Source organism: Zootermopsis nevadensis, unplaced genomic scaffold (assembly GCF_977971745.1).
Source record: "Zootermopsis nevadensis isolate Lab colony 2312 unplaced genomic scaffold, Znev_1.0 Znev_ptg000003l, whole genome shotgun sequence".
Taxonomy (NCBI): domain Eukaryota; kingdom Metazoa; phylum Arthropoda; class Insecta; order Blattodea; family Termopsidae; genus Zootermopsis; species Zootermopsis nevadensis.
The window spans coordinates 4,092,100-4,118,255 of record NW_028259135.1 but is presented as its reverse complement, the minus strand read 5'-3'; the positions used below and the strand labels follow the sequence as shown (position 1 = coordinate 4,118,255).

The window sequence follows — 26,156 nt, the reverse complement described above, 5'->3', positions numbered from 1 at the left end:
CATACATAGTATGGAATTTTCCTTTCAACAGTCTCTCACTGTATAATGGATGCACCCAGTAATTCCTTTTCTTGAGGCGAATCACAAGTGCACATACTATAGCAGTTTCAACAAAATCCATGTTTGACAATCGTCTACTGTCTGCAAATGCTCACGAAATGAAAGGCAGAACGACTGAAAGGTCGTTCGTCTGCGCGCTTTCATATAATTCGAAGGACCAACGAGACAGTTGGTGGACAGAAAAATCCGGGGCTGTCAGTAGAGGTAACCGACTGCCAGTCGTATCGTAACAGTGTGCACATCTATATATGTTCTTAGGGGCTTTGTGCGAACGACGAAACAGTCGTCTGACTGCTTGTCTTACGTGTGCGGTAGCCTCTTAGCGACAAACTGTAGGCTATACAGAAACAGTAACATACTCTCAATCCTGGTGATCGAAATGGCCATGTAACGTAACTTTTTACAATTGTCACATAGCACGACATCAATGAGGCAGTGACTTTCATTCATTGAAATTGGTAGCAGAAAATGGCGTATGTGAATGTAGCAGAATGGAAACCAGAACAAGTCACTGAATGGCTAAAAGGTAACACATCATTCTTATATCAGTTCTGGTGAAACTGTGACGTTTATTCTTATTATTGCTTCGTGTAAGACATTTTGTATAGCAATTAATGCTTATTAATTTGATTGTAAAATCTGTGTTTCCTGTCACACCCTAATCTGGGAGGAGAATGACGTATGACAGGCGATTCTATGTCAGGGACAGTGAAGTCTTGGGGCTTAAAAACCTGTCAGTAGTCTGAAATACGCTGGCGAAACTTTGCTTGTAATACCATTTTCAGCATAATTCTCTCTAACCCATTTGTACATTTTGTTTTCAGTTTTGACGTAAATACGTCTATATTTTAGGGTCAGTGTCATTCGGCAAAAAGTGGAACGAAAAAGTGTAACTGCATTGTTATGTTACCTAGGAAACTTCAATTGTTATTGTTACCTACGAAACGTTACCTGTTTACTCAACATTATTGTTACCTAATTGTTATGTTACCTAGGAAACGTCAATTGTTATTGTTACCCACGAAACGTCACCTGTTTACTCAACATTATTGTTACCTAACGTAAAAGGGAATATAGAAATCGCAAGAAGTAATTATTATCAAATAATGAAACTAAGGTTCCAAAAGAAATACTAAAAACTAATGCTGAACGTAAAAGGGAATATAGAGATTGCAAGAAGCAATTAGTGCAAGTTAAGTTATAACCCTGTATATTTGTAACCACACACCTATTGATGATTGTAAGAGATTCATTTTGAGTCATTTGAGAAATTATACAAATATGTTTTCAGTTATGGCCACTGAAGATCCTAATACAATGATTTTCCTTCTTCTTTAAATCAATATTAAAATCTCCTGTCAATACAATGCCGATAATATTGACAGGAGATTTTAACATTGATTTAAAGAAGGAGGAAAATCAAAGCTTTGTGACATTTATGGAGGAAACGTTTGACATAATGTTGATGTCAAATCCTCAATGTAGTACTACTAGATCGAAATCTTGTATAGATATGGTGTTTGCACGATATATTGATACTCTAAAATGTACAAATTTTATAACATATTTCAGCTACCACAGACCCACCTTAAGCGTAACTAATTCAAGGTAGGCAGTAATGTCTTATTCAAATTTTAATCAATTGTAAAGCGTGTATAAAGAAAATATTTAGAATAAAGCCAATATATAAAATTCCTTGCCGTATAGACGTATTTACGTCAAATTCTCCGGAACCGTGGTTCCACTGACAACTTTTTTAATACATGTTTGAAGTTATGTTCAGTGTTCCTGTTACTACAGAAACTTTGTAAATGAAATATTTGCACTTATTTTCCAAAATATCTTGTATGAAATGATGAGTACAGTTACATCTCATTAGAGTACCGCACTTTATCCATCTCAAATATTGGCATTAAATTGAGGTGGCGGTAAATTGAATTTTTTTTTCTTCCTGCTGAGAATGTTTCCAGCACTGCTCTGGCTGATGGTTTTACCCCATAAATGGAAAGATAAATAGTTGGTAATGTTTTGATGGCTTGTACCAGGATGTCATTTCTTGTAGACACACTTTCTTTTCCCTAACGCTTGACATTACCCTTGATTCCATGGCAGTAGAATGCAGCTGATTATGTTTAAGACTGGCAGTTGTATTCAAACTGAAGTGTATTTACATGTTAGTTACTCAAAGGTATGCAGAAAACATTTCTATAAAGAAAGAGTCCACTGCCCTATCAAACAGAAAAGGGAAGGATGTGTAATTATTCTGCCACATTTCTTTCAATATTGCCTGGTAACTGCATACAGTTTAGTCTGGATAATGTTTCCATTTTAAAATCAGTTACCCATCCAGTATCAGGTTCTTTTACTGTAACTGCTTGGATTTTAAGTGTTACCATTTACATCATTGATGCCATCCATAAGTTTCTGTAGGTAGTTTCTTATCTAAGTATGTTTTCTTTGTTAACACAGTTGTTTGTGAAAAGTATGTTTATGACTGAATATTCCAGGGAATTGTTTGTATAGCCAGTGGAAAGAAAATGCCATTGGACCTGATTATAATGATCAATGATACATATTGTCACAGGTGGTGGCTAGCAGAGGTGGCATTTTATTGGGGATTTCCTTTCACATTGCATTGGGAATTTGTCTTCCAAGGCTTTCATGGATACTGTGTTAGAGAGGTGGTATATAAAGAAGCACTGCATCAGAGTTTGACTGTATTTGATTTACATGCCTGAGAACATCTAATTTTTTTCTCAGTTGCCTCTGATATCAATATTCCTCCCAAACATGAGGTTAATTATTTAGAGTGTATATTTTTGTCTTGCAGATTATTTTAACAAAATACAGAACGCTACAATGCTAATAATATGTCATATTAAAATTAGTTTTCTTTGCTTTCATACAGGCTTAGACAGTGCTGTTTTTTTATACATACATTCATTTCTAAATAATGAAGTTAGTGGTCAGCAGCTTCTGAACCTTCGGCCAGATGATCTTGACCACTTAGGTGTTCACAAATTAGGACATCAAGAATTAATATTGGAAGCTGTGGAACATTTGAGGAATTTTGTAAGTAGAAACATATTAAATCAGTTATGTTCACTTGTTTGTACAATCTGGAAACCAAATTTACTTCATTAGAGTTTAAAATGTATTTTTGTTTAATGCTTCAGTATTAGTGCTTTATGAGCCAAGATAGCTCAGTCAGTATAGTGACTAGCTACGGGCTGGATGACTGGGGTTCAATCCCCAACGTGGGCAGACGATTTTTCCACTCCCCGCAAGCACCTGCACAGGCGTGTAGTGGGATGTAAAAATAATTAGTGATTTTTGTTTTACCAGACACAAATTTATATGAAGGCTTATGCTGTAGCATGTCAGATGATTTTACACCTAATGCAGCGTGGTTTCTCTCAGTTTATCCAGGCAAATACCATGATAGTACCTTGAATTAGACCATGACCACTTCCTTCTATATTGTTTATATTTTATTAATCATTCTGTCTTTCAGTGCAATTTAGTCTGTGCTACTGACAGCATTATTGCATAAACCAGAATTAAATAATGTAAAGGAACAAATCTGACCACCATATAAATGTCCCACATGGGACTCCAATATGTGTAAGACACTGAAATTCACAGAAGAAAACTTTGATGCAGATAGGGTGTGTGAAATATTATATTTAAATTAAGGTCAAAATAAGGTGGCTTTTGGGCATGTAGAAGGAAAGAAATATATACAAAGAACATCAGTCAGGATAGCCTGTCTTCAGACTAAAGGTTGAATTCAAAGCAGGAGTCCTAACCATTTAGTCACATCATTAGTGGTCCTTTGCAGTGAAATTTGTTGTTGTTGTTGTTTGTCAGCAGTGATATATGCAACCAGAAGCAAACATTTAAAATATATATCAACCAGTATTCCTTTAAAAGTTAATAGTAATAACAGCAACAACAACAACAATGACAATGACAACAGTAACAACAATAGTGCTAAATTCTCAGTTAGAAACTTTGTGCTTTTGATGTCTTGAGATAAGGTCCTGTTGCAGAAATGTTCGAAGTACAAATTTCTTACATATATTTTGGGAATATGGCAGACTCATGGTCCCTACAGTGGACCTGCAATTAAGGTGAAGATCTTAATTATGACCATCCAGTCATTTCAAAAGTAGTCTGATTTGTGTAAGCTACCACTTCAGAAATGGATTCCTTCATAATGCTTGGCAGGCAGAGATCATGGAGGTTATTAAGAGTATAACTGCAAGTGTTTGGAGTCCTGAAGATCTTAATTATATATTTTGTCCATTCCAGCACTATGAACTAGATCGAGAGAATCTGCAGCTGTTGGCCCTGAGGTTATCGTGCCGTGCACATAGTCTACACAATGAACTTTGTCAGGAAACTGATTCACGGCCTGTCAGCACACAGACATTGGCAGATGTTGCAAATGTTATAACAGCCGTAAAACCACTTGTCTGCTGGCTTGATAGGTTAAGTATTACCAGTTTTACTAATGTGACAAGAGGTTCTGGAATGAATTCATTTATAATAACTTACTGTCCTTTGAATATCTTCATGAATAAAGGAGAGTAGAAGTTATACCACTAATTGATCAATCCCTGTACATTATACAGCATTCAGTGTTGTGGAATTTTAACAGCCGCACTATATGACATATTTTCCATTTGTTTTCTCACGGACATTCTGGTATCATAAGTGTACCTTTTCTTAGGAAGGATAATATGTTAACGAACTGCTCACTCTCTTATAATACTGTACCATTACACAAAACTGCTGTGCTTTGAACCAGGTCTCCTTTCTCTGGACAACTTGATTATCAGGACAGAAAAAGTGAGCTGTTGAAACTCAGTCTAGCAATAGCAACATGTGCGCAGAGGGATCGTTTTGCAGAGCGTCCTGTGGAGGAGATTCGGACAAGTTGTAAAGAACTTGCTCGATTGGCTGACAGTATTATCCAGGACATTGTGGATCCGCTGATACTACAGCCTGCATCATTAGATCTGGCTACTCTAAAGAAACGAGCAGGAGATGATTTGGTAAGTAATGATTTTTTCTTTTTTCTCTCCCCCCCCTCACTCTTTATGAGAAGAATTATAAAAAAACAGTTTACTATTCCATTGCATTCAGCATGGTATGAGCCCTCATATGACATATAAAATAAGCAAACAAACAAACTATTAACACGCTAAAAAAGACACTAGTGTCTTTTTTATAGTGTTAATAGTTTGTTTGCTTATTTTATATTCAAATACACTACACGGTATGCAAAGTTTTAACCCTCATATGACCCATGGTGGATATGTGTAACTGTGTGCCATGTATCACAGGCAACATTCCAGGGCCTTGGTGTCAAATATTTCTGTGGACAAGAGTCCTTGAGATTTAATAGTCACTCAGCTAACCATGAAATTCCCTGCCTTTCATGGTATCAAAAATTTATTACCATGTAGAGTTATTATTAAAAGATCTCCCCCACCATTTTTATTTGCTTTTTGAGATGTATGAACTGGAGACTGACACATTCACACACTTTGTTAAAATTGTTGAAACCACATTAGTGGAATCAAATTCCCCCCCCCCCCCCCCCCAAAAAAAAAAAATTCTGATGAAAAGTGTCCATAAAAGTAGGTAATTTGGGATGACATTTAACATCATTTGGATAAATTTAAATTTATTGATATTGAATCAGTAGTACTGATGTAAATAAATTATATAAACTATGTTGCACAAACTTCCTCATATTGGTTGTGTTTCAAGACACAGAAGAGCACTTGGTTGTCATTCACTCTTTTGGCAAGTGTAACCTGTACAGTATTATTAGGTTTGATATTGTCTCTAAATATCTTTAGTTTAACCAAATCATTGCAACCATTACGAAAATAATTATTTTGTGTTTCAAATTCATATAAAGTGCAGTTACTTTTCAAGTTATAGTTTATATGGGAAGGGCGCCTATATAGGTTATAAGTGTTTATATGTACTGAACTTGAAGACCATCTGCTGGCCCATTCTGGTGCTAGAGGAATGTGTGGTAAAATGCAGTGTTCTAAAATCTGCCTTTTCATAGTTATATCTTTTTCTTCGTAACTCCGTCTTCTCCAGGTTGTTCATATAATGGAGTATATATGGACTGATATAGTAAAGTAATTATATTTTCTTGAATGTGGCCACACTTTCCTTCCTGGAATATGCTGCCTAAAATCTGTACATATTCTAGTCTAAAAGTATAGACATTCTCAAACGTTAAATCTAAAATCTGGGTTCATCTTATAGTCCAGAAAGTAGAGTAGAAGTTTTCATCACCGTTATAGAAACGATATATGATTGTGTTACAATGTAAGTTCCTCAACTGCGGTAGGGCTTTTTCATCTTACCATCTTTCCATGGTGTACATCAAATTGGTGAGATCAAGTTCAGCTCACCTGCTCACCAGTGTGGGAAAATTGAGGAAGGAGATGAAGTTGTACAAGTCAACTACCAGACAGTAGTAAGTACAGCATTCACCATTGTACATGTTTCATCACATACTGGCATCTTACAATGTGGAAGGTGGTTAGTACATAATATTGCAATGTAGAGGTTATTATTTTTGTTTGTGATACAGCACTCCTGGATTTTATTCCCAAAGATAAAACCATACAGGTCATTTACCAGGTTTGGAGTGCATCAGTTTGGGTGATTGTGCTGTTGAGATTACCATTTTTTACTTCATAATATAGTAGTTCTGGATGTACTATCCAAAGCAAGATGTCTATGGAATTTAATAGATTCATTTTACTTGTCCATATCATAATTACAGCAATTCATAAACCATTATTATAAATTTTATAGCAAAATTGATTTGCAGAAAACTGTAGTAATATGTAATGGTATTACCCAGTGGCCATATAGGATATGTCAAATGCATCCTGAAAGACTTGTTTTATTGATCCATAATTTATGAAAAACCGTGCCACGGTGGTCTAGCGGTTAGAACGCTGGCCTTGTAATCCTGGGGTCTCGGGTTCTATTCCCGGCGGTGCCCGAATTTATAACTTGTGTTGGGCAAGGCCGTGGTCTAGGCAACACGGAGTTTTCCTCCGGGGGCTTACCCGGTTTCTCCATGGCATCCCAACAATTACTCCATTCACACACAGAAGAAGGCAATGCCAAACCACTTCTGGATCATCTGCCTAGAACGTATATGAAAGGTCCCAGTCCGAGAAAAGGATGAAAGGATCCTGTTCATATCGACCTGTCGTCAGACAGAACACTACAAATAAATTTTTTTTATGAAAACCAGTTAATTGAACAAATTAAATAACACTTTATTTCAAATTTACAATGAAGTTGCTTTGAATTTTTTTAAAAAAATCCCTTATTTTTGGTGCATCCTTATCATACTTTAAACCACCATGCTTCCTTAAATTTTTGAGCTTATCCCATATTAACAGGACTTTTTAATTACTCAGAAATTGATTTCTGTTCCCATGAAGTTTGCAGACTCCTCCTGAGCCATATTGTAGAAGCATATAATGTCTTACACTCTTCTATTAAAGGTGGGTTGGCAAACAAAGAGAGTTATGGCCCTGTTTGAAGAATCCCCTACTAATGTTTTTCTGACATTGAAAAAACGTCCACATCACACTAAAGTGTACGGTCAGATCTACATGAAACCATACAGGCTGCCCAGTAAGAAGAGAGCAGCACCATACACTAGATGGCATGACAATCTTCCATCACCCAGACCTGAATTGCTTACTATACCTGACTTTGAGATACCGCTGCCAAGGTAAAGTTGAGTTTCCTTTTTTGATTTTTCATGGTGATGAGTATAAAGATGGGTGTCTTCCAGGATGTAGCACCATGTAGTCTTGTAAATCACCCTGGTGATAGGGGCATGATGTCCTCTGAAAGTTCTGTCGGTATCTACCAGAATGTGTGTTGCTGCATCCGAGAAGATGACCATCTTTTTAAATCGCCCAGTAAATACAGTATTTTTGCTGCCAGTGTATGGTAATGAATGAAATATAAATAACAGTTGTTGAATGCAAGCTGTAACAAAAATTGTTTTCTGTAGATCAGAAGCAGGTCATTATTAAGAGAAGGGGGGAAAATGGGAAATCAACAGTTATTTGTTCCAAGAAAATGTTTTTCCCACTTTTCCCAGCATTATTTAGTGTTGTTATTTGACTTGGGTGTGTTCATGGAAATGGTGGTCTCTGAATATGTATCCTTCTACTCAAAGAAATTTAATTTCCACTGTATACATTCATATGTCATGGTTTCTTTCTATCAGCGATGTCTCACATACATATATGTCTGCTGGCATGTTCACTACTTTATACAGCTTTTTTTTCTTTGTTACTTCAGTCTTGCCTTTCTTTTAGGAATCGCCTAATTGCCCTTGCATATAATGGAGTCATGTTATTTTCCATTTGATGTAATTTCACGTCTATAATTGTGTACGATTGCCTGTTCTGTAGATTAATCATTTTATTTTATTTTTTTATATTGTGTGGATTGTTTCTGTTAAAGTACCATTACTTTAATTTTTTAAATATAAATTGGTAAATTATATTATAAACTAGTTGCAATTGGTAACAATATTAGTGATTGCTATATTCACAGAAGTGTGCCCAAGCAGATGGCCCCACAACCAGTAATGGAGTGTGAGCCCCTTGCTAGTAACTCTAGTTCAGATGATGATGATGATGATGATGATGATGATTCATTTCTGCCTGGTGTACAAGATGAGGGGCAGACATCCCCAACCAGCATGAGACTGTACTTACCCAAACCACGTGTAACAGTGCAGCGTAGGGCGACAGTTACAGGTGCTAGCCCAACCAACAAACGTCCACCTGTCAGCATTGAACAGGTAGCTAAGCCTGTATATTTTTGCAAATGACTTGTTACAGGTTACACCAATCTGACCATTTGACTTATGACCAGTTCAGGGTGAAAATGACACTTCGAAATATCTTCTAGTATTAAATAAGTTTAATTTATTTTTGTATTTTATTACTGTGATCATGGGGAATACTTGCCACCTTATTGGTCAGAATCTCTTGTCTTCCCAAGATATACTTCACTGGCATTCCAGAAGTGTTTATTGATCATTTAAGAAGAGACAGTAGCAAGAAAATTCCATCATGATATAAGTCAGTATAAGGACTTCTTAATCTGCGGTTTTGTATAATTATCTAATATTATCTTCAAGAGCCTATTAAAACTAAGAACACTGAATGTACTTCATCCTAAAATTCAAACTTGGTTTCAGTTTTGGCGAGAACTTCGTCTGGAACGACAGTGGAAGGACATTGGTCCCTCTGCTGGGGGAGAAGATGTAGAGGGGAGGAAGGATGAACTTTATCAGTTACGAGATAAGTCGGCTAGTTTCGGAAATGATTTATCAGTTTCGCCCCCTCCAAGGCCAACAACTTGTCTAGGGATTGAAAATACATGCAACAGAATGAAGACTGGAAAGAAGTTAAGAATACTAGAGAGCCGTAATGACACACACATAGTTGATGACTGTGATGAACTTCCAGGTAGCAGTATGGAAAGTATCAAAGGGAGTACTCTCAGTGGGAAAGACCCACCTGGAAGAGATGAAGAACGAGCAGAAGAAATAGGAAAAGAGGTTCAGAATAATAAAAGACTGTCAAGTCAGAATCAAGAAGATTTTCACATCCAATTACAGAATGAGGCAAGGGATAATGAAATTTTGCATAGTGGCAGTGTATTGTGCATAAATAATAATGCAGATAATTATATACCTAAAAAAGAAGAAAATCAAGGCATTGGTTGCAGTGAGAGGTGTAATGACAAGACAAGTGACTCCTGCCTGAATGTGAGAATAGGACTTGGTAATAAAGTTACTGCAGCGCGTATTTTGGATGAAGATGATGTTCCTAAAAGTACTGTACAGGAGATATTGGTGGACAAGTTACACTCAGCATCAGATCATAATGATGAGATTCAGAATGATACCAGGGACAGAAGCACACGCTTCAGTTTTCAGAATAAATCAGTACCTGACAGTGAAACTGATGAGAATATTTTGAGAGTTAAAGGTGGAGGTTATGATTTACGTAATGATTTTGTCAATATATGTCACACTGTGGAAGAAGTTGATGAGGTTCACAGACGTAAAAGTACTACTGTTCCTAATGAAAATACAGGTTATGTTCACAAAGAACGTGGACGGTTAGACAAGAGCTACAGTACTCCAGCATATGATCTTACAGATTGTGATCAAAGGTTGGACATATGTTCTAAGGCATATCATATGGAAGAGTGGACAAATTGGCGTGTATCTGAAAACAGCAGTGCTCTTCCAAGCCCCACATCGGACAGTTCCACACATTCAGCCTTCCAAATAGAGAAGCAAAGTCAACCAGTATCAGAGAGTGAAGAACCATCTGAGACTGCCATTAATACAAATCCTGAATTCTCAGATGTCAGTACTCATGATGGTGATTTGTATAGCCTTGAAGATAAACAGACTCAAAGAATTGGTGAAATACTGGAAACAATAAATATTGCTTTGCTGCAGCATCGTCTTAAAGAACACAGTAACGTTAATAGAATGAGTAAAATCAGAAGTTCAGTTGAACAGACAGATTTGTCTTCTCACAAGATAGCTGATGGTTCATATCATGAAAATTCAATTACAAACAAAAATGAAATTTCCTTGAAAGCTAATAATCAATTATGTGTTTGTAGTAATGAATATACAAGTTCACTTAATGTTGTGCATGCACCATTTCTTGAAGATACTGACAATAAAGAATCTGAAATACTGGTGGAGAGCAATTTAGCAGGCTCATTTCAAGAACTAGAAACACCATTGTCTGAACAGATATGCACTACATCAGATCTTTTTACGACTGAGAGAGGGTCAAAAGTTTGGCAGAAGGCACCAGTACCTCTAGTAAATGTTAAACAGCCACAGAATGAAGATAAACAACACACATATGCAGATGAATCAGTGATTCCCAGCCCTCAGACAGGTGTTTCACATGTAAAGATACGTGTTACTCCGCCTGAACCACCTCCCAGACCTGATCATTCCAAAGGTGGAAACAATATGGGCTATCGAGCAATTATGGCAGCACGATCACTTGGCAGAAATACCAATAGCAAGAATTCTGTTGTTGGTGGGGGACATGCATCGTTTCCTAGTCCTCGAAGTTTGAGGAAGAGGAATGTGCTGCTTACTAGTAAGTTCACTGTTAGTACATAATGCTTGATCTATGGTGGTTGTAATAATTCTGAGGTTTACTTGTTAAATTATAAAGTTTGTGAGTACAATAAACTAATTATGCTTACAAGACTGATCAGTTTTTGTGTGTTCATTATGATTGTCAGATGAAATTATACGTTGTTTTACAGTAGTAACTTATGCAGTCACAGTGAAATTTTGCATGCAAAACAGCACTGTATAGCATAATGTAAAAATTGCAACCTTGTATAATATTTGGAATTTCATTTGCATGATGAGTTATTCCAGCAGGAGTTCACATACAAAGTAAATACACATTTTACTTCCTGTTTCCATATAATCAGGTGTGTTTTTAAAGGCACAGAAGATTGTTAAAAACTGTATAAGGATTAATAATCACAGCAGTTGCAAAAGAAGTAATAACAATTTTTACAGAGAAACGTAACGTTAGTGTACGAGATTTGGGGGTTGGAGACCATGAGGGGTGGCTGCTTCATCGGTGTAGATCTGGAGGTGCAGGAGCTGTGTGGCAGAGGGCATGGTCTGTCCTGAAAGGCACAGTATTTTATGGCTTCAAGACACCACAATCTACAAAGGCAGACATCATGATTTCCCTTCCTGGCTTCACGGCTTCATTGGCAGATGAAGTAAAATCGAGAAAGTACGCTTTCAAAGTGTATCATACAGGTAAGAGGAAGAAACCTAATCTAAATGAAAGATTATTGGGCTACAAGCCACGTCAGGGGGCTGAACATGGCTTGTAGCCCAAGAATCTTTCATCAACTTCAGTTGCCGCAAAAGCTTCACCTCAATATCAAAAACCTAACCTTAGTTTAGAAAGTTTGAAGTTTTCAGATATGTTGGTCTTAACTTTTTCACTGTTACAGACAGAACAGTTTCTTTGCATAACAAACTACACTGCATATTACATAAACAGTTACAAGCATCGTATGTTAAATATTAGGATCATTCTTCAAACTTCTCCAACAGAATTTTAATACCAACTTATTTGAAAGAGCTATGGTAGCTCAGTCAGTATAGTGTCCGACTATGAACTGGACATTACGAAGTTTGATCCCCAGCAGGGGTAAAGGAATTTTTTTCTAGCCTGTTCATCCATACTGGCATTGGCACCCACCCAACCTCCTTTCCAATGTATATGGGGGTCCTTTCCCCAGGGGTAAAGCACAGCAAGGATGTGTTGCTTCATTACAAGAACACTGTTATAGAATGCTGGTTAGTGTAGTAGCCTGGCATTTGAAAGTTCCAGGGTTAAGTCCTGATCACTGTCATTACTAATATCAAAACGTGTCAGTATTACAATAACCAGTCACCTGAAGACAGTAGAGCCAACTCTTTAAATGTTGTGTTTAATCCTTTGCGGTCCCTTTTAAATAACACTACGGCTTTCTGCTGGTCTATTTAAATACCACTACGATGTATAAATTCAACTACTATTATGAACTGTTTTGATTTTCTTTTTAACTTGCAGAAAACGGAAGACACTTTGCTAAATATAGTGAAAATATGTTCTGAGAGGATCACAGTTCCTCTTGTTTGAATACAGACCATGTGAAATATTTTTCACTGACTGTACCACTGTCACTAGTGAGATGTGTAATAAGTGGTGCCTTTCTGCTCCCTGTCATTCGGTAGAGAATAAAGCAAAACCAAGTCGGTAGATATGACTTTGGCGACATCTAAACATCTCTTATTGCATGCAGATATACGATGTATAAGAATTGGATTTCATATTCTCAGAGCTGTTCTTCCTTTCAAGCTAATTGTGTTCGAAAGTTCAAGACCAAGATCAACACCAGGAAAGTGAAAAACAACGCGAAGTGTAAGCGAAATCACTACACATAAAGAATGCTTGTCAAGAAGATGAAAGAATATGCACATGTTAGTGGTAGATTGCTCTGTGCGCCAAAAATAATTAAAAAAATATAATTTCTGACTCGGAAGATGGGATATTTTATTTTATAACTTTATCAGATATAAAATACTTCTATTCCATGTAAATATGATGACTAAATACACGATGGTATTCCTTCACTATATAATGTATGGCAAAACACTTGGTGTGGAATCCTGGCTTCTTTGGACAAGTGTCAGAATAAAACGAACGTTTCTGACCTGCCTCCTTTCACTATTACAAGGTTCACAAATTCTTACCAGAAAAATTAGGATAGAACTAGTACAAAGAAGAAGGCTTGAATGACATGCTGAAAAGGTTTGCCGACCTCAGTTTGACTCCAGATGACGTAAAAAATTCATAAAATACGTGGCGGACTCAGTCCGACATTGGACCGGAACTCGGATATTTAAATGTCAGACTCAGTCTGACATAGACCGCAAAGGATTAATAAATATTCCTCAGAAAATGGGCAATGTCCAACATAGTGCTTTAATAATCTCTTTAAATTTTCATGTCCTTCCTCTTTTTATGTTTATTTTTAATCTGTAATGTCATATTTGTTCCATTTTATTGACTTTTTATACTTTTTTCTACTGTTTCTCAGTGTTATCAGTGGTTTTATTTGTTTTTTATTCTTCCATAATTGTATTAAAAATTAATTATGATAAGATATTTTTGTGTAATTTCTTTAGTTTTAAGTTCAAATATTTTTGTTAGTAATTCAGTTTCAAATGCTTGTAATTGATATCAAAGTGTTCTGTTACTATAATACTTAATAGAATGCTAATGTTTTTTCTTCTTTCCACAGGTACAGTATTCTACTTTGCTGTTGAGTCGGAGGATGAACTGTCAGTATGGATGGATCATATAACATTGGCTACTTTTAAGCAGGATTTTACCAAATCAGGACAAGAGTCTGAAGGTAAACTATCTTTCTATCACTCTTAGAATAATTTCGCTAGGGTTGCTGCTAGCTGTGAATGCCACCTCCAAGAATTCATGAACCAAAAGTGTTTTCAGTGTGGGTGCCAGTCCATAGGAAAATTACAGGAATGGGAATTGTCTTGAATGTTTGATTAGCAGAGATAAAAATATTCAAGTATATCCATGCTAAAGTCAGAATTTTAAAGTAACCATCATGCTTTCTAAGGTCATAAATACCATATTTTAATGGCTGCACATACACACACAACTTTCTCATTAAAAGTTACCTCATCTACAGAAATACCTGTGGACATTGGAACTTTGTTAAAGAGAAACATGCTTTTACTGGACAATTTCTCTGGCCCTGTGTATATAGAGTGAAAACTTATGCAGAATTAACTCTTATAAATCAAAACTGTTTAACAGTAAAATGGAAAGTAAAAACAAAAATTAATATAAAATAAGTCTACTTTAATTTTCTTTTTTCATGCAGTATTTTAAAACTGAAAATGTATACTACTCAGTATCAGTATAGTGTACGTCATGTAACATGAAATTCTGAATTTTAACTTGAATCATTGATACCTCTAGTCATCTTAGAGTGGCATCATATTCTACATTCCTCAATGCTTTTATGTGGTAAGGTGACTTTCATTACCAGACTTAGTCTGATTTTTTGTTTGTTGCAGCTGTGTTTTTCAGTGAAACAGATGAAGAATCAGAAACTGATATGGAAACAGAGACGTGTTTTCCAAGCCCCAAGATGAGTAAATTTGTTGGTTTTCTTAACAGCAACAATTCACAGCAACATGAAAAGCAGTCTTCTAGATCTCACCAGAACTTGGCAACAGAAACCAAAAGGTTACATTGACTTTTATTATGTTATCTCATTGTTTCTGTGTTTCAAAAAGAACAGGTTTCTTTAAAACTCTGTTATGTAATGACATATGTAAGTCATTCTGTTCCCTGATGCAAATACAGATGTCAAAAAGTGACTCAAGTTTGAACAAGCTGCTTGCAGTAAGAGCTTTGTCTCTTAATCTTTTTGGGTGGTTTTATAAAGTTCAGGATTTAATGTTTGCAAGTTTATGGTATAGGTAAATGTTACTGTGTTTTTCATATTCAGTCGATGCATAATCAAAACAACATTTTATTGCAAAAACTTACTCCAGAGAACAAAATAAATGCATATAAAGGTGGTTCAGTAAATACTTTATGAAAATCTTATGCTGTATATATGCAAATATAAGATGGATGTTTTCCCCATATTTGCATGCTGTAAAAGTAGAGTGTGACTTTTAATTGGATGGCTAGATAATCGGTCTTTATCACAGTTGATTAGGAAGTGTTTCATTGTGGTTTTTGAATTGTTTCACAGAATAATGATTGAAACTGCATGAAGTAACATTTCATTCATTTCCAAGGAATTGGCCATTGACCCGTTCTGGGAGAGTTGCTTAAGACACTTGTCCTTATTAGTCTTGTAGAGTACATTTGAGTAGTGAGTGACAAGCCCACTGCCTCTGCACAATTTCTGCTCAATCCTGGTTTGTCTGCCAGAGCCATTTAGTAGGGAACCAGGAGAGATGTGGGTGAGAAATGGCCACCGAATTTTGCTTACAAAAATCTCGTTCATGCTCGTAAGGTTCTTTTATCTGTCGTAAATCTACAACATGGGACCACCGTCTTTACTTCCCCCACGTGGAGTAACAAGAGGTATAATGGCTTTGTTTGAAAGTTCACATTAACATTGATGTTTAACAGTAGAGTAAGATATGAAAACTTGCTTTAGAGTGTGTGTACAAAATAATCTGCACAGGGAAACTGTATCATTTCTGGAGCAATAAGGGAGCGTAAAAGTAGTATCATAGTTTGCATACTGAAAGCAAATACCCTCAGCATATTGAGAGTGAGCATTAGTCCAGTAGTTTGTTACAAGAACCAATATTGTTCTGATGAATAATAGCAAAAGTTTATGCATGCCCTATCAGTCAGTCTTATTTTACTTTATTTCTCATATTAATGGTCTTTCCAGCAGAAATATGTTACAGTGCACATAGAATTATAAATTTGCTATAAACATTGCCTTTCGAGCTTAAAATTTGTTTAAATCTGACTGGTACTTTAGGGTAAAATAATTATAAACTATTCTGTTTCTTATGAATGGGATTTTATTTGTTTTCCTCCTAAAAGTCAGTCGTGACATACACATGTGACTTATATTTACATAAATATGGTATTCTACTTCTTGTAACTGTTGTTTGTAGGATAGAAAATAACAAATGAGAAGTTGGATTTGAGATTTTCCTAGGAGTAAAAATTTAGATTGTTGTCTGCTTTTTAAATGTTGATAACTACCTGCAAGACTACATGGCATCACAACCAAGGATATCACAATAAAAAATACAAATGTGAAGCATTGTTGTTTACTGATAGTAAATACATTTTGTCTTTCAGTCAAGAATCACAAAAAAAGTTTGGTTCCCTGCGCAAGCTTGGTCGAAAAACAAATGAGCAAAATGGTTCTTCTACAAACCAGGAGATATCTGGAACAGTGGCAGCAGCTTCAAGTCTAGATAGAAAATATTTGCCATTTCTTGGGAGTAGGAGCAACAGACTTCCTGTTCCGACTTCACAGTTCCGCAGTTACCGGAAGGTTCCAAATGGACCTGCACCCACACCACTGAATAAAGCAATAAGTGATGGACAGAAGCAACCAAATAAGGCAGCAGGAGAAGGATGTGTACAAAGAACTGGTAACTTAATATCTTCTGTCCAAGATCCATCAGTTCATCCCAGTAATGAAGCTTGTAATGTAGCACCACAACAGAAGGTGCTAAAATTAACTGGAATAATCCCATCAAGTTCTGGCTTGTTGTACCAAAGTGCTGAGAGTGTGCCAACTTTAAACTCAACATCAGAGAAAGAATGTCAGACTTCGCATGACATAAAGCCATTGTTAGGTAATGAAGATGAAAGACATCCATCCTTAACACCTGTTAGAGGAGAAAGTATGTTCAAACCACTTCCTCTTCCAATGCAGAGGCATTTTAAAACTGATTTCCGAGATCGTCATGTTCATTCATCAAATCCATCTCTGCAGTTGCCATCAGATATGGCAGATTATCGACTGGCAGCAGAAAGGTTGCGAGAGTTAGGAATCCGCAGAAACAGGCAGAGAGAGGATACATCAGGATTTGTAACATTGAAGGAGTTTATGTTGTCGAGGCAGGAGGAGGAGAGGAAGCAGAATAGCAAAACAACACAGAGACTACAGCCTGCAGGAAACAGTGAAGGTGTGTTCAGATTTCTAAAGGAGAAGGCCAGAAACAACACTTAATACAGTAAAATGATTCATATTCTTGGACACTGTCATTTATGTATTAGTTAAAAACATACGTTGTTTCAGAAGCTGGCTCTATTTCCATCATCAGGTGAAAGTATAAAACCTAATTTGTTTTTGTCCATTTGATAAAATCTTAATTCCCATACTAGTTCTTTTAACTAACAGACACAGGAAAGTGTCCAGAAATATGCATCTGTTTAATGATACACATTTAGACTTCATGCAGTAGTTATATCAGGTTATACGTACATTAGAAATAACAGATACAGAACTGCAAGGCAGATCTTAGCTAAAAGAACAGAGAATTACAGGAGTACCCCTAGTTATGAAAGGGTTGCATTCTGGATGTTTTTTCATTAAGTGTTTTGTTTATAACTTTGTTTCCTATAGGTATATTATAAATGGTGGTTAGGTGCCCACAGAAGTGTATTGAACCAATATCTAAACCGAGAGATTGTCATTTAGAATGCAGAATAGTAGATATCCATACTTTTTGTAATATGAGGCACAGAAAAAAAAACAGTCAAACAGAACAAAATAATTTTCTTGCTACCTGTGTTATTTATTTGAATGCTAGCACTGCAATCTTTGTTAGAAGTGCTTTCTGAGAGGAGAAACAGGTTTTTGGTGAGAGAGTAGAAGTTGGGGGACTTTTCAGGAGATTGTGTAAGGGATTTCATACCTCAGAACATGATTCATGAGTGTAACAGACGTCAGTGCTAACGCATGCACTTGAGAAAGCAGTCTTAAGTAACAAAGGTACAAGCATTTAGGTCATTATTGCATGTGAGTCACATCTATATGATAAAGAGCTAGGTAAACTTTCAGCAGAAGCATCACCCAATTCAGAATGAAAAGTATACTGTTTCCACATGTAGTTCATAATTATATTACTTCAAAGACTGAATATTGCAGTGGTGTCCAGAAGTTGAGCGCATTGATAGTATTTCCTGCTATACAGAGAGAGTTAAAGATGGTGCACTCATGTGAACATAGTGTCTTCTAACAGACATCTTTTATTAGTATACACAGGGTACACACAAGATCCTCTAAGCAACATGGAGACTTCAGGCTCTTCTCAGAACAGTTCCTGTTCTTCCATTAAATCAAGGCATGGAGGCTCCACACCAGCCCCATCTGTGACCAGAAAGGGAAGTTTCAATAGCTCTAAGATGTGTCGGAACAACAGTAGTGACTTTTCACAAGATGGTCAGTGCAGAGAGTACAGGTAGAGTATCAACATATCGAATTTCATAGTGACGTCACTTCATTTTCGGAGCTGTTCAATTAAACTTTCATTTAGAAATCCATTTTTCCAGACCGAAATTCCTAATGGGGTTTTCCGGTCATTTGAGAAATATGTCGAGACAGTAAGTAAACCACCACCACTTCCTCTCACATCCTTTGTAACTTACCATTCTCATTCATGTTGCCGTTTCTGGCTGGACTTTATTCCTGCATCAGGTATGTTAACATACTGTTAATGCATTACATTTCTGTTTGGAAGATAGCTGGCTCATATTGTGGCTTGGTTACTGGCTGTCCTGACTTATTTCTATGATAGTATCTTCACATATTCTGTGATTAACTGCTTCCAAATCTGTGCCATGTTTCATCATCTCCATCTCATTCAAAGTTATACAACCTCTGCAATTGCAACAGCATCTTAAATAACCTAATAATCATTTATAACCTCTGTACTTGAGTCATGATTGTTAATCACTATCCTAATGATTTTGATTGTTTTGCTATTTTTAAAGTATCTCCAGTAATCCCTGAAAAAAATTGTAAATGGAAATGTGACTGAAACTTACAAATATACAGTCATCAGCTCACATGGAAGTACTAATTGTCTCTGCAAATTGTACAGATAAATTATGTATTTCATGTAAGAGCAAATCTACAATGCAGATTGACAATAAGATTAAAAGGTGCTGAACATCTCCTGAAGTGTGCTTTGGAATGTACCTTGGCAGTCTGCATTATTCCACTGTATGTTGTATTGCTGTTTGGACAGGAAGCTTGGTGGGCCCCATAGCCAGTCTGGACGCAGGGACTATAAGAAAATCCTCTGCATCTGTCAGGGATTGAACCCTGGCAGAAGACCCCAGAATTACTGACAAACCTTTTTGTCAGACTTTATGCTATAGTATAATTCTACAATAATTAAACAGAACTTTGCTGTTATGCAATATTCATTCCTAAGATAATTGTATTTTTCTCATGTCAGACTGTAAGGACTGAAAGGGCTAGAAGGTTGCTTAGCCACACAGTCAGATATACACTATTTCAAAAGAACTACTTATTTTTTATTGATGTGTTACTTGTTTTGCTTTCAGTTTCTGGCTAAATAGGTTCTATGTACATTTTTTACTTGTTACAAATGTTTGATAACTTTTTTAACCTCACTTTCTTTCATTATTTTGTTTTTATTTGTAAGTTTGGAGTAAATTTCTTCATAGTTTTTTTCATAATTTGATTGTTAGTTTACGTGGTAGTAATGTGCAGGTGACAAGCAGAGACTTCATTTCACAAATCACCCATGTCACTGTCTACCTCCTTACCTGGCATAAAACAAAAGCAGAATGCAGGGCTTGTTTATGCTAAAGCATAAACTTATTACCTCTGGATTATATGACTTTATGTTAACAGTGAACGGATATAAAAAAAAATTTAAGACCATAATAAGAACATATAAGAAATAATTTTTATTATGAGAGTGAATAAACTAAACATCTCTTATAATGCTTTTTACCTCTTACATATATTTGGCATCATGACAGAGATCAATTATATCATTAGCTTAACATTTAGAGTTTAAATAGAGTTTAAGAACTATTTTACCCTTGTGTTTGTTATCCATATTGCGTGCAAAAGGACTTCATTATATACTCTCATGTTTATTTTAGGGATGGCTCACCAGAAAAACTATGGATCAGTTCTTTGCGACGGAATGATGACATAACTAGAAAACCATTTCAGGGCTCCCACAAAAATTTGACACCCGACAATGGTTCATTGAATACAAATTGTTTGAAAACAGCAGCACAGTATGAACCCCCGCCAGTGTCACAGATCATAGCGGGTTCTAGGAATGTCCACTCCAGTGACGAAGCACCTCGTATGAAACTTGCCTTTGAGATGCATTTAGGCAACAACAGGAGTCCAACAGGATCAGATAAGGAAAAGGATTCTCCACCATCAAAATCTTCCAAATTCCGGAACTTCTTCTCCTCAACAAAATATCAGCACCAAAAACATAAATTTCTGGAACTACCTGGGTCTCATAAATCTCACAGAAGCCAACACAAAACAATACTCGGGTCCCCACGATTGCATAAGGCCATCTTCAGGGATAAGAAAAACCATGGCCCCAAAAGCAGCAGTAACAGTGACTCAAGCAACAGTTCAATAAGCTCACCAGTATCACCACCAGCATGTGAATGGATGACAGATGAATATGGCAGTCAAGTTGATCCCAGTATGTCCCAATTGAAGGTAAGAGATGTTGCACTTCAGTGACATTACAGTCAAGCTCAGATTTATAATACTTAACGTTTGATGTGTTAACCAGTGATCACCCTGTTGTGAGTGTTCAGGCACCCAAACACTACTTTGCCCTACCCACCTTAGTGCAACATACTTAATATTTAAAATAAAACATGTCACAAAATAGTTAATATGTAGACAGTGTTACATTTAGTTGATGCAGAATTAGCATTAATATTAGTATAGTATATTGTGTTGAGTTTCTTCTGCCTCATGGATTAGTGACTGTTATTATCATCATTATTATTGTTGTTCCTTATATTATTACAACTATTACTATTGTGTGTTTATTTTCAGCCAACAATGGGAATATCAATGATTGGCAAAAAATCAAGTCGTCACATTCTGTCCTCTTCCCCTTCTCCAATTAACCCACCACCTGATTATCCTGGTTTGGAGTATCCGCCTGTTTTTGAACCTGAAACATACTCTCTATCTGTTGCAAGTAGCCTGTTACGCTCTCGACAGCAGTCACATGACCATTCAAATGCAAATACTAAACTACATACTATTCAGTCCCATAACAACATAAGTTAGAACTGAGTTGCATGCAAAGGAAAGTTGCCAGTGTGTTGCCTTATTCTGATCATTGCATAAACTTCTCTACAGTTTATTTTAAGAGTTTATGACTTCCATAAAAAGTTATGGCATAATGTCTCCATCTGAAAGTAAGTTATTTATTTTTGTATTTTATAGAAATTATTAATTAATAGCTGTCCTGATTCACTGGAATACTGAAAGTTCAGTCATTTGTTCTGTTACTCCAGTTTGTTTGCCTGTTTGGAGTGATCTTATTTCTATAGTTAAGATACATGGAAAATTGATGAGACTAAGTACAGGGAAACATGGTTTTGAGGTTTTCACAGTAACAAGTATTAGGATGGGTGTCTTCTGGGTTGTAGTGTCCTGTAGCCTGCAAGAAGTTTACTGACATTTCAGAAGTATGTGCTATCTCCATGAGTAAGCCTTGTGAGAGAAATTGATCTCAGGTGTAGGAACCAGCGAGTCAAGAGAGAACTTTGACCAGACTATTGGGGGAGGGGGAGGGCATAGTGCAGGGTGGGGGGGTGGGGGTTTTGCAAGAGAGAGAAAGTAGCTTCTTAATGACATGACATTTTAGGTATGGCTTCTGTCACAGAAGTTTCTAAAGCTGCCATGTATATATTTTAATTATGAAATATATGAGACTACAGCAATTGCTGATTGATTAATCTTCTCTCATGTGCTAGAGAAGCCGTCAGTGATCAAGATAATGTTGCACATTATAATATAGTTCTTATTTCTTCACAAACTTTATCTTCATTTTAATGTAGTCATTAGCAATAAGCAATATCATTCATTTCTTGTTCTTGGATGATCTTATTATTTGATGGTTGGTTTGTCTTAGTTGTGGTCATCACTATGCAGGGATCCTGACAGAATATTGCATTGGACAGTTACTGCTTATTTCATGTTTTGGGAAATATACACCAGCTTCTTTCAGAGGTCACAATATTCATACTGTTTTGTCACTGTGGTGAATTTTTTGTCACAGCTATGTTGCATTTTTATTCCTACGCACTGCAAATAAAATGCATTCTTTTGTGGGCATGTTTTTCTGATCCTGCTCCAGCACAGTAATTCTCTGAATTTTTTGATCAGTGGATATTTTTGCAGTTCCCATAGCTCTCTTGTATCTTATTATTTCTTGCCATTACAAAAGACAAAAATAAGAGGAGTGATAATAATTCTGCTTTTAATGAGAGTTTGAAAAATTAAATTTCATTCTATAGCTGTGATAATTTCAGGGCAGCTCACAGACTGCTTAGCAGCCCACATGTTGAGAACTATTAATCTTAGACAATTTTGACACTGATAACCCATTCACTACTGCCTCAAGTCTCCATTGCATAAGGCTGTGTGCTGAGCATTGCATTTCTGAGACAAAATAAAGTGTGAACAATGATAGGGTCACGTTTTTAAAAGAAAAATAGCTTACACATGCATGTTCCAATGCAATACATACAGATGTACAGGTATGATTTATGGAGTAGTTTCAGTCCTGGAAAACACTGCATAATGTGAAAATATGTCAGACTTTTTTTTCGTGAAGTTGACATTAAAAGTAGGTTACATGCTTGAGCAGGTATTTTCAAGTGGTAAACTTGGTGGCTGTTTTGCTTATTTTAAAAAGCGTTTCTTCTTCTCAAACTATATGGATGTTAGGCTTATAAAGCCTGTTCCATGATGTTTAATCCAAGAATTGTTCTTTCCATGCCTACCTGGAATATCCCGTTTCTTGGGGTGTAAAGTAGTAGTGCTAACTTCATTAATCTGTTTTACTGCACTTTCTGAACATAAAAATATATTTAAACCTACCAAACTAATATTAAATAATGAGATTACATTAAAATATATATTTATGTTCCTCTGTATACTTTACTGCTAGCCCCTTCTGATGCCCACAATCCTCCAAATGTGAGATCAAGATGTCTGACGTCTGAAATGAGGCATAGGCACAGAATGATCCACATATATACATAGATGCTGCATAATGAGCAATGTTGTTGACCGTGAGAACCACATAAAAGCAAACACACACAAATGGAAGCCACATAAATCAGGATATAACTGTACTGACTTCCCCAGACATTGAACAGTTCACAGTGTAACATAACATAACCATAATTAGCAGAATTATTGCATGTCACCTACTTATTACATTGAAGTGCTTTATGCTCTGTATTCAGCTTGCTACTGCTGGATTTCTGTTTTAAGCAAATCTGAGATCCACATAACATGAGTGATTTGGTTGTTTCAGTGATATTTAATTACACTATATCAGCTGAAGAGATTATTTAGCACCAAATCAGATGAGAGGATGGTCATGTACAGTGAGTGTGAAATGATTGGGAAGGAAGTGGTTATGTCCTATTTCAAATTTCTTTTACTTTTAGTGACTGAGTAAAATGACAGGAAGCCTCAATCAGGATAACTGATTCACAGGAAGTACTTGAACTGGATACCTCCTGTACAGAAGCATTAACATAAGAATTGACCACCTCAGTACCCTTCTATGACACTACTCCATTCATCATTTATGTTTACACTGTATGTACATATATAATGCGATTCAAAATCCATCTTTATGACCTCTAGTGCAGGTTATATTGCATTATATGCTGAATATATGTGTGAGATAGTACAATATGAAAATTTAATCACTGAAGTTATAGTACCTCCATTCTTTTTTCATACTCTCCCATAGTTGCCATGTGATCACATTATGCTGATAACACATATGAAAGATGCCAAACATTGCCATGAGAAACAAAAGTAAGAGGCTAAACATCTGACAGTAATGGACGTATTTTCGCCCTAAGAGCAAAGCAATCCCACCTTACACATATTTAAGAAATAACATTTTTGTTTGTGTTTTTCTGGGTTATGATTTTATGTAATTAAGGGTGGTTACACATATTTCTGAACCTTTTGAACTCAGGTTGTGTATTTTAATTTTTATCTTGTGGTTCATCAGACATTCCTAATTTTCATTTATACTACATCTGTTTCCAGTGAGCATCACTATCTCCAGATCTGCTTGCTAATTATAAAAGTGTACTTCCATGGCATGATCTGTGGCTAGTTTTAATATGGATGGTAAATATTAGATTATGTCATTATTTAGAAATAGATGAAAATCTTTGTCATCAAAATGAAGAGTCCCACATGATTTGACAGTACTATTGAACATGAAGATGCATATACTGCTTGTAATGACACATTTTTAAACTGTAAAATACTCGTATATTTTTACCCTGCATATCTTGGGGCTTAGAAATGGGGAAAATTGCATAAATAAATACTGTATATTTGTATTTAAACATGAATTTACTGTATTAGGAATTGAATTAATTGTACAAATTTAACGTTATTTGAATTGTGATATTATAGTCTTAAGTTACATTGCATGTTGTTTCTTCATTATGAATGCTGTTTCCAGGTAGTAGATGGTCAATTTATCTAGAACATAGTGGACACTACAGTGGTAAAGTAATGTGAATTTAGTTCCAGAAAATCACATTACCAACTGTTTTAGTAAAGGGAACAAATTCCTTTTGCAGAAAAAAAAACATGTAATACTCATACAGAATATCTCTTTGTTACACATACATGCCTGTTGTGAACACTGCATGAAACTCAAACTATCATTATACATATTTCTTTTCTGCATGTGTATATACTTTTACATTAACAATTCTTCCCACTCTTCATTTTGCTTATTTTATTTGCAGAATATTGCATGCTGTAACACTGATAACCCTACTACTGCATGTAACTGTGGCATTTTGGAATATTCCTTCCTACAACCATCCTCAAGTGATCGTCATCAGCCATATTTGGAACAAGATACGTCATTGGACTCTCAGTAAGCATATCATTTGAAAGTTCATATTAGAATTTGATGTTAGTAGTTATACAAATCACATGTTTGTTATTATTTTAATTAATTTGTTATGTGAATAAAATGACATGATAATTCTAATTTGTTATTAAGAGTTTGCCACTATTATGTTTCCTGAATTCTACAATTTATCAACAAAACCTTGTTACCTAATCGTTATGTTAACAGAATATACATTTTGATATGTAGTCTTATCCATTGTGTTAACCTTCATGAAGATTTCTTAACATCCATGCAAGGCAGAGGACAGATGTAAAGTAGCAGAAAGCTGCTTCGCATAAATTCTGCCCATTTCACATTCTGTTTAGGAGTATCCAGTATAGGTATTTCCATTTAAGGCCTACTTTATTTTGACATTTTAATAAGACTTTGTAATCTCTGCTTACACTGATTAGATATGAGAATTAAAGTTAGTTTGAATTTGGCTCAGAAAATTGTCATAAGTGGGAAGTATTCATGTGCCACACTAGAAATTGCAACAATTAATGATGTCCTCAAGTAAAAGTTGCATGTCAGCAGTGGTAAGAGTTTTGTTCATCCATGGTGGTCCTCTGGGTTGTGATACCATGTGGAGGAGAACATACTGAGTAAGTAGAAACAGTTACCCTTTATTGCTTACTTTATTTTATGTAACGTTGTGACATGCCAGTGTTTTTAAGAATAGTGAATTAAATTTGCATCC

At 35.9% G+C, this 26,156-nt stretch overlaps 1 protein-coding gene across 2 annotated transcripts; it reads left to right on the top strand.

The window, feature by feature from the left end:
• The first annotated feature begins 276 nt into the window (after positions 1–276).
• cnk (connector enhancer of ksr) lies at positions 277–25,555 on the top strand. Of its 2 annotated transcripts, none has more exons than XM_022081233.2 (15): positions 277–586; positions 2,969–3,132; positions 4,375–4,553; positions 4,874–5,120; positions 6,443–6,571; positions 7,623–7,855; positions 8,695–8,944; positions 9,347–11,291; positions 11,729–11,980; positions 14,020–14,133; positions 14,825–14,996; positions 16,593–17,431; positions 18,505–18,709; positions 20,391–20,979; positions 25,305–25,555. In XM_022081233.2, exons 1-15 carry the CDS (start codon positions 529–531, stop codon positions 25,440–25,442), a joined length of 5,514 nt encoding a protein of 1,837 aa, XP_021936925.1. In that variant the 5' UTR covers positions 277–528; the 3' UTR covers positions 25,443–25,555. The 2 variants fall into 2 exon arrangements, with proteins under 2 accessions (XP_021936925.1, XP_021936924.1); XM_022081232.2 differs by lacking the exon at positions 25,305–25,555 and adding an exon at positions 21,328–22,083.
• The last annotated feature ends 601 nt before the right edge of the window (positions 25,556–26,156 follow it).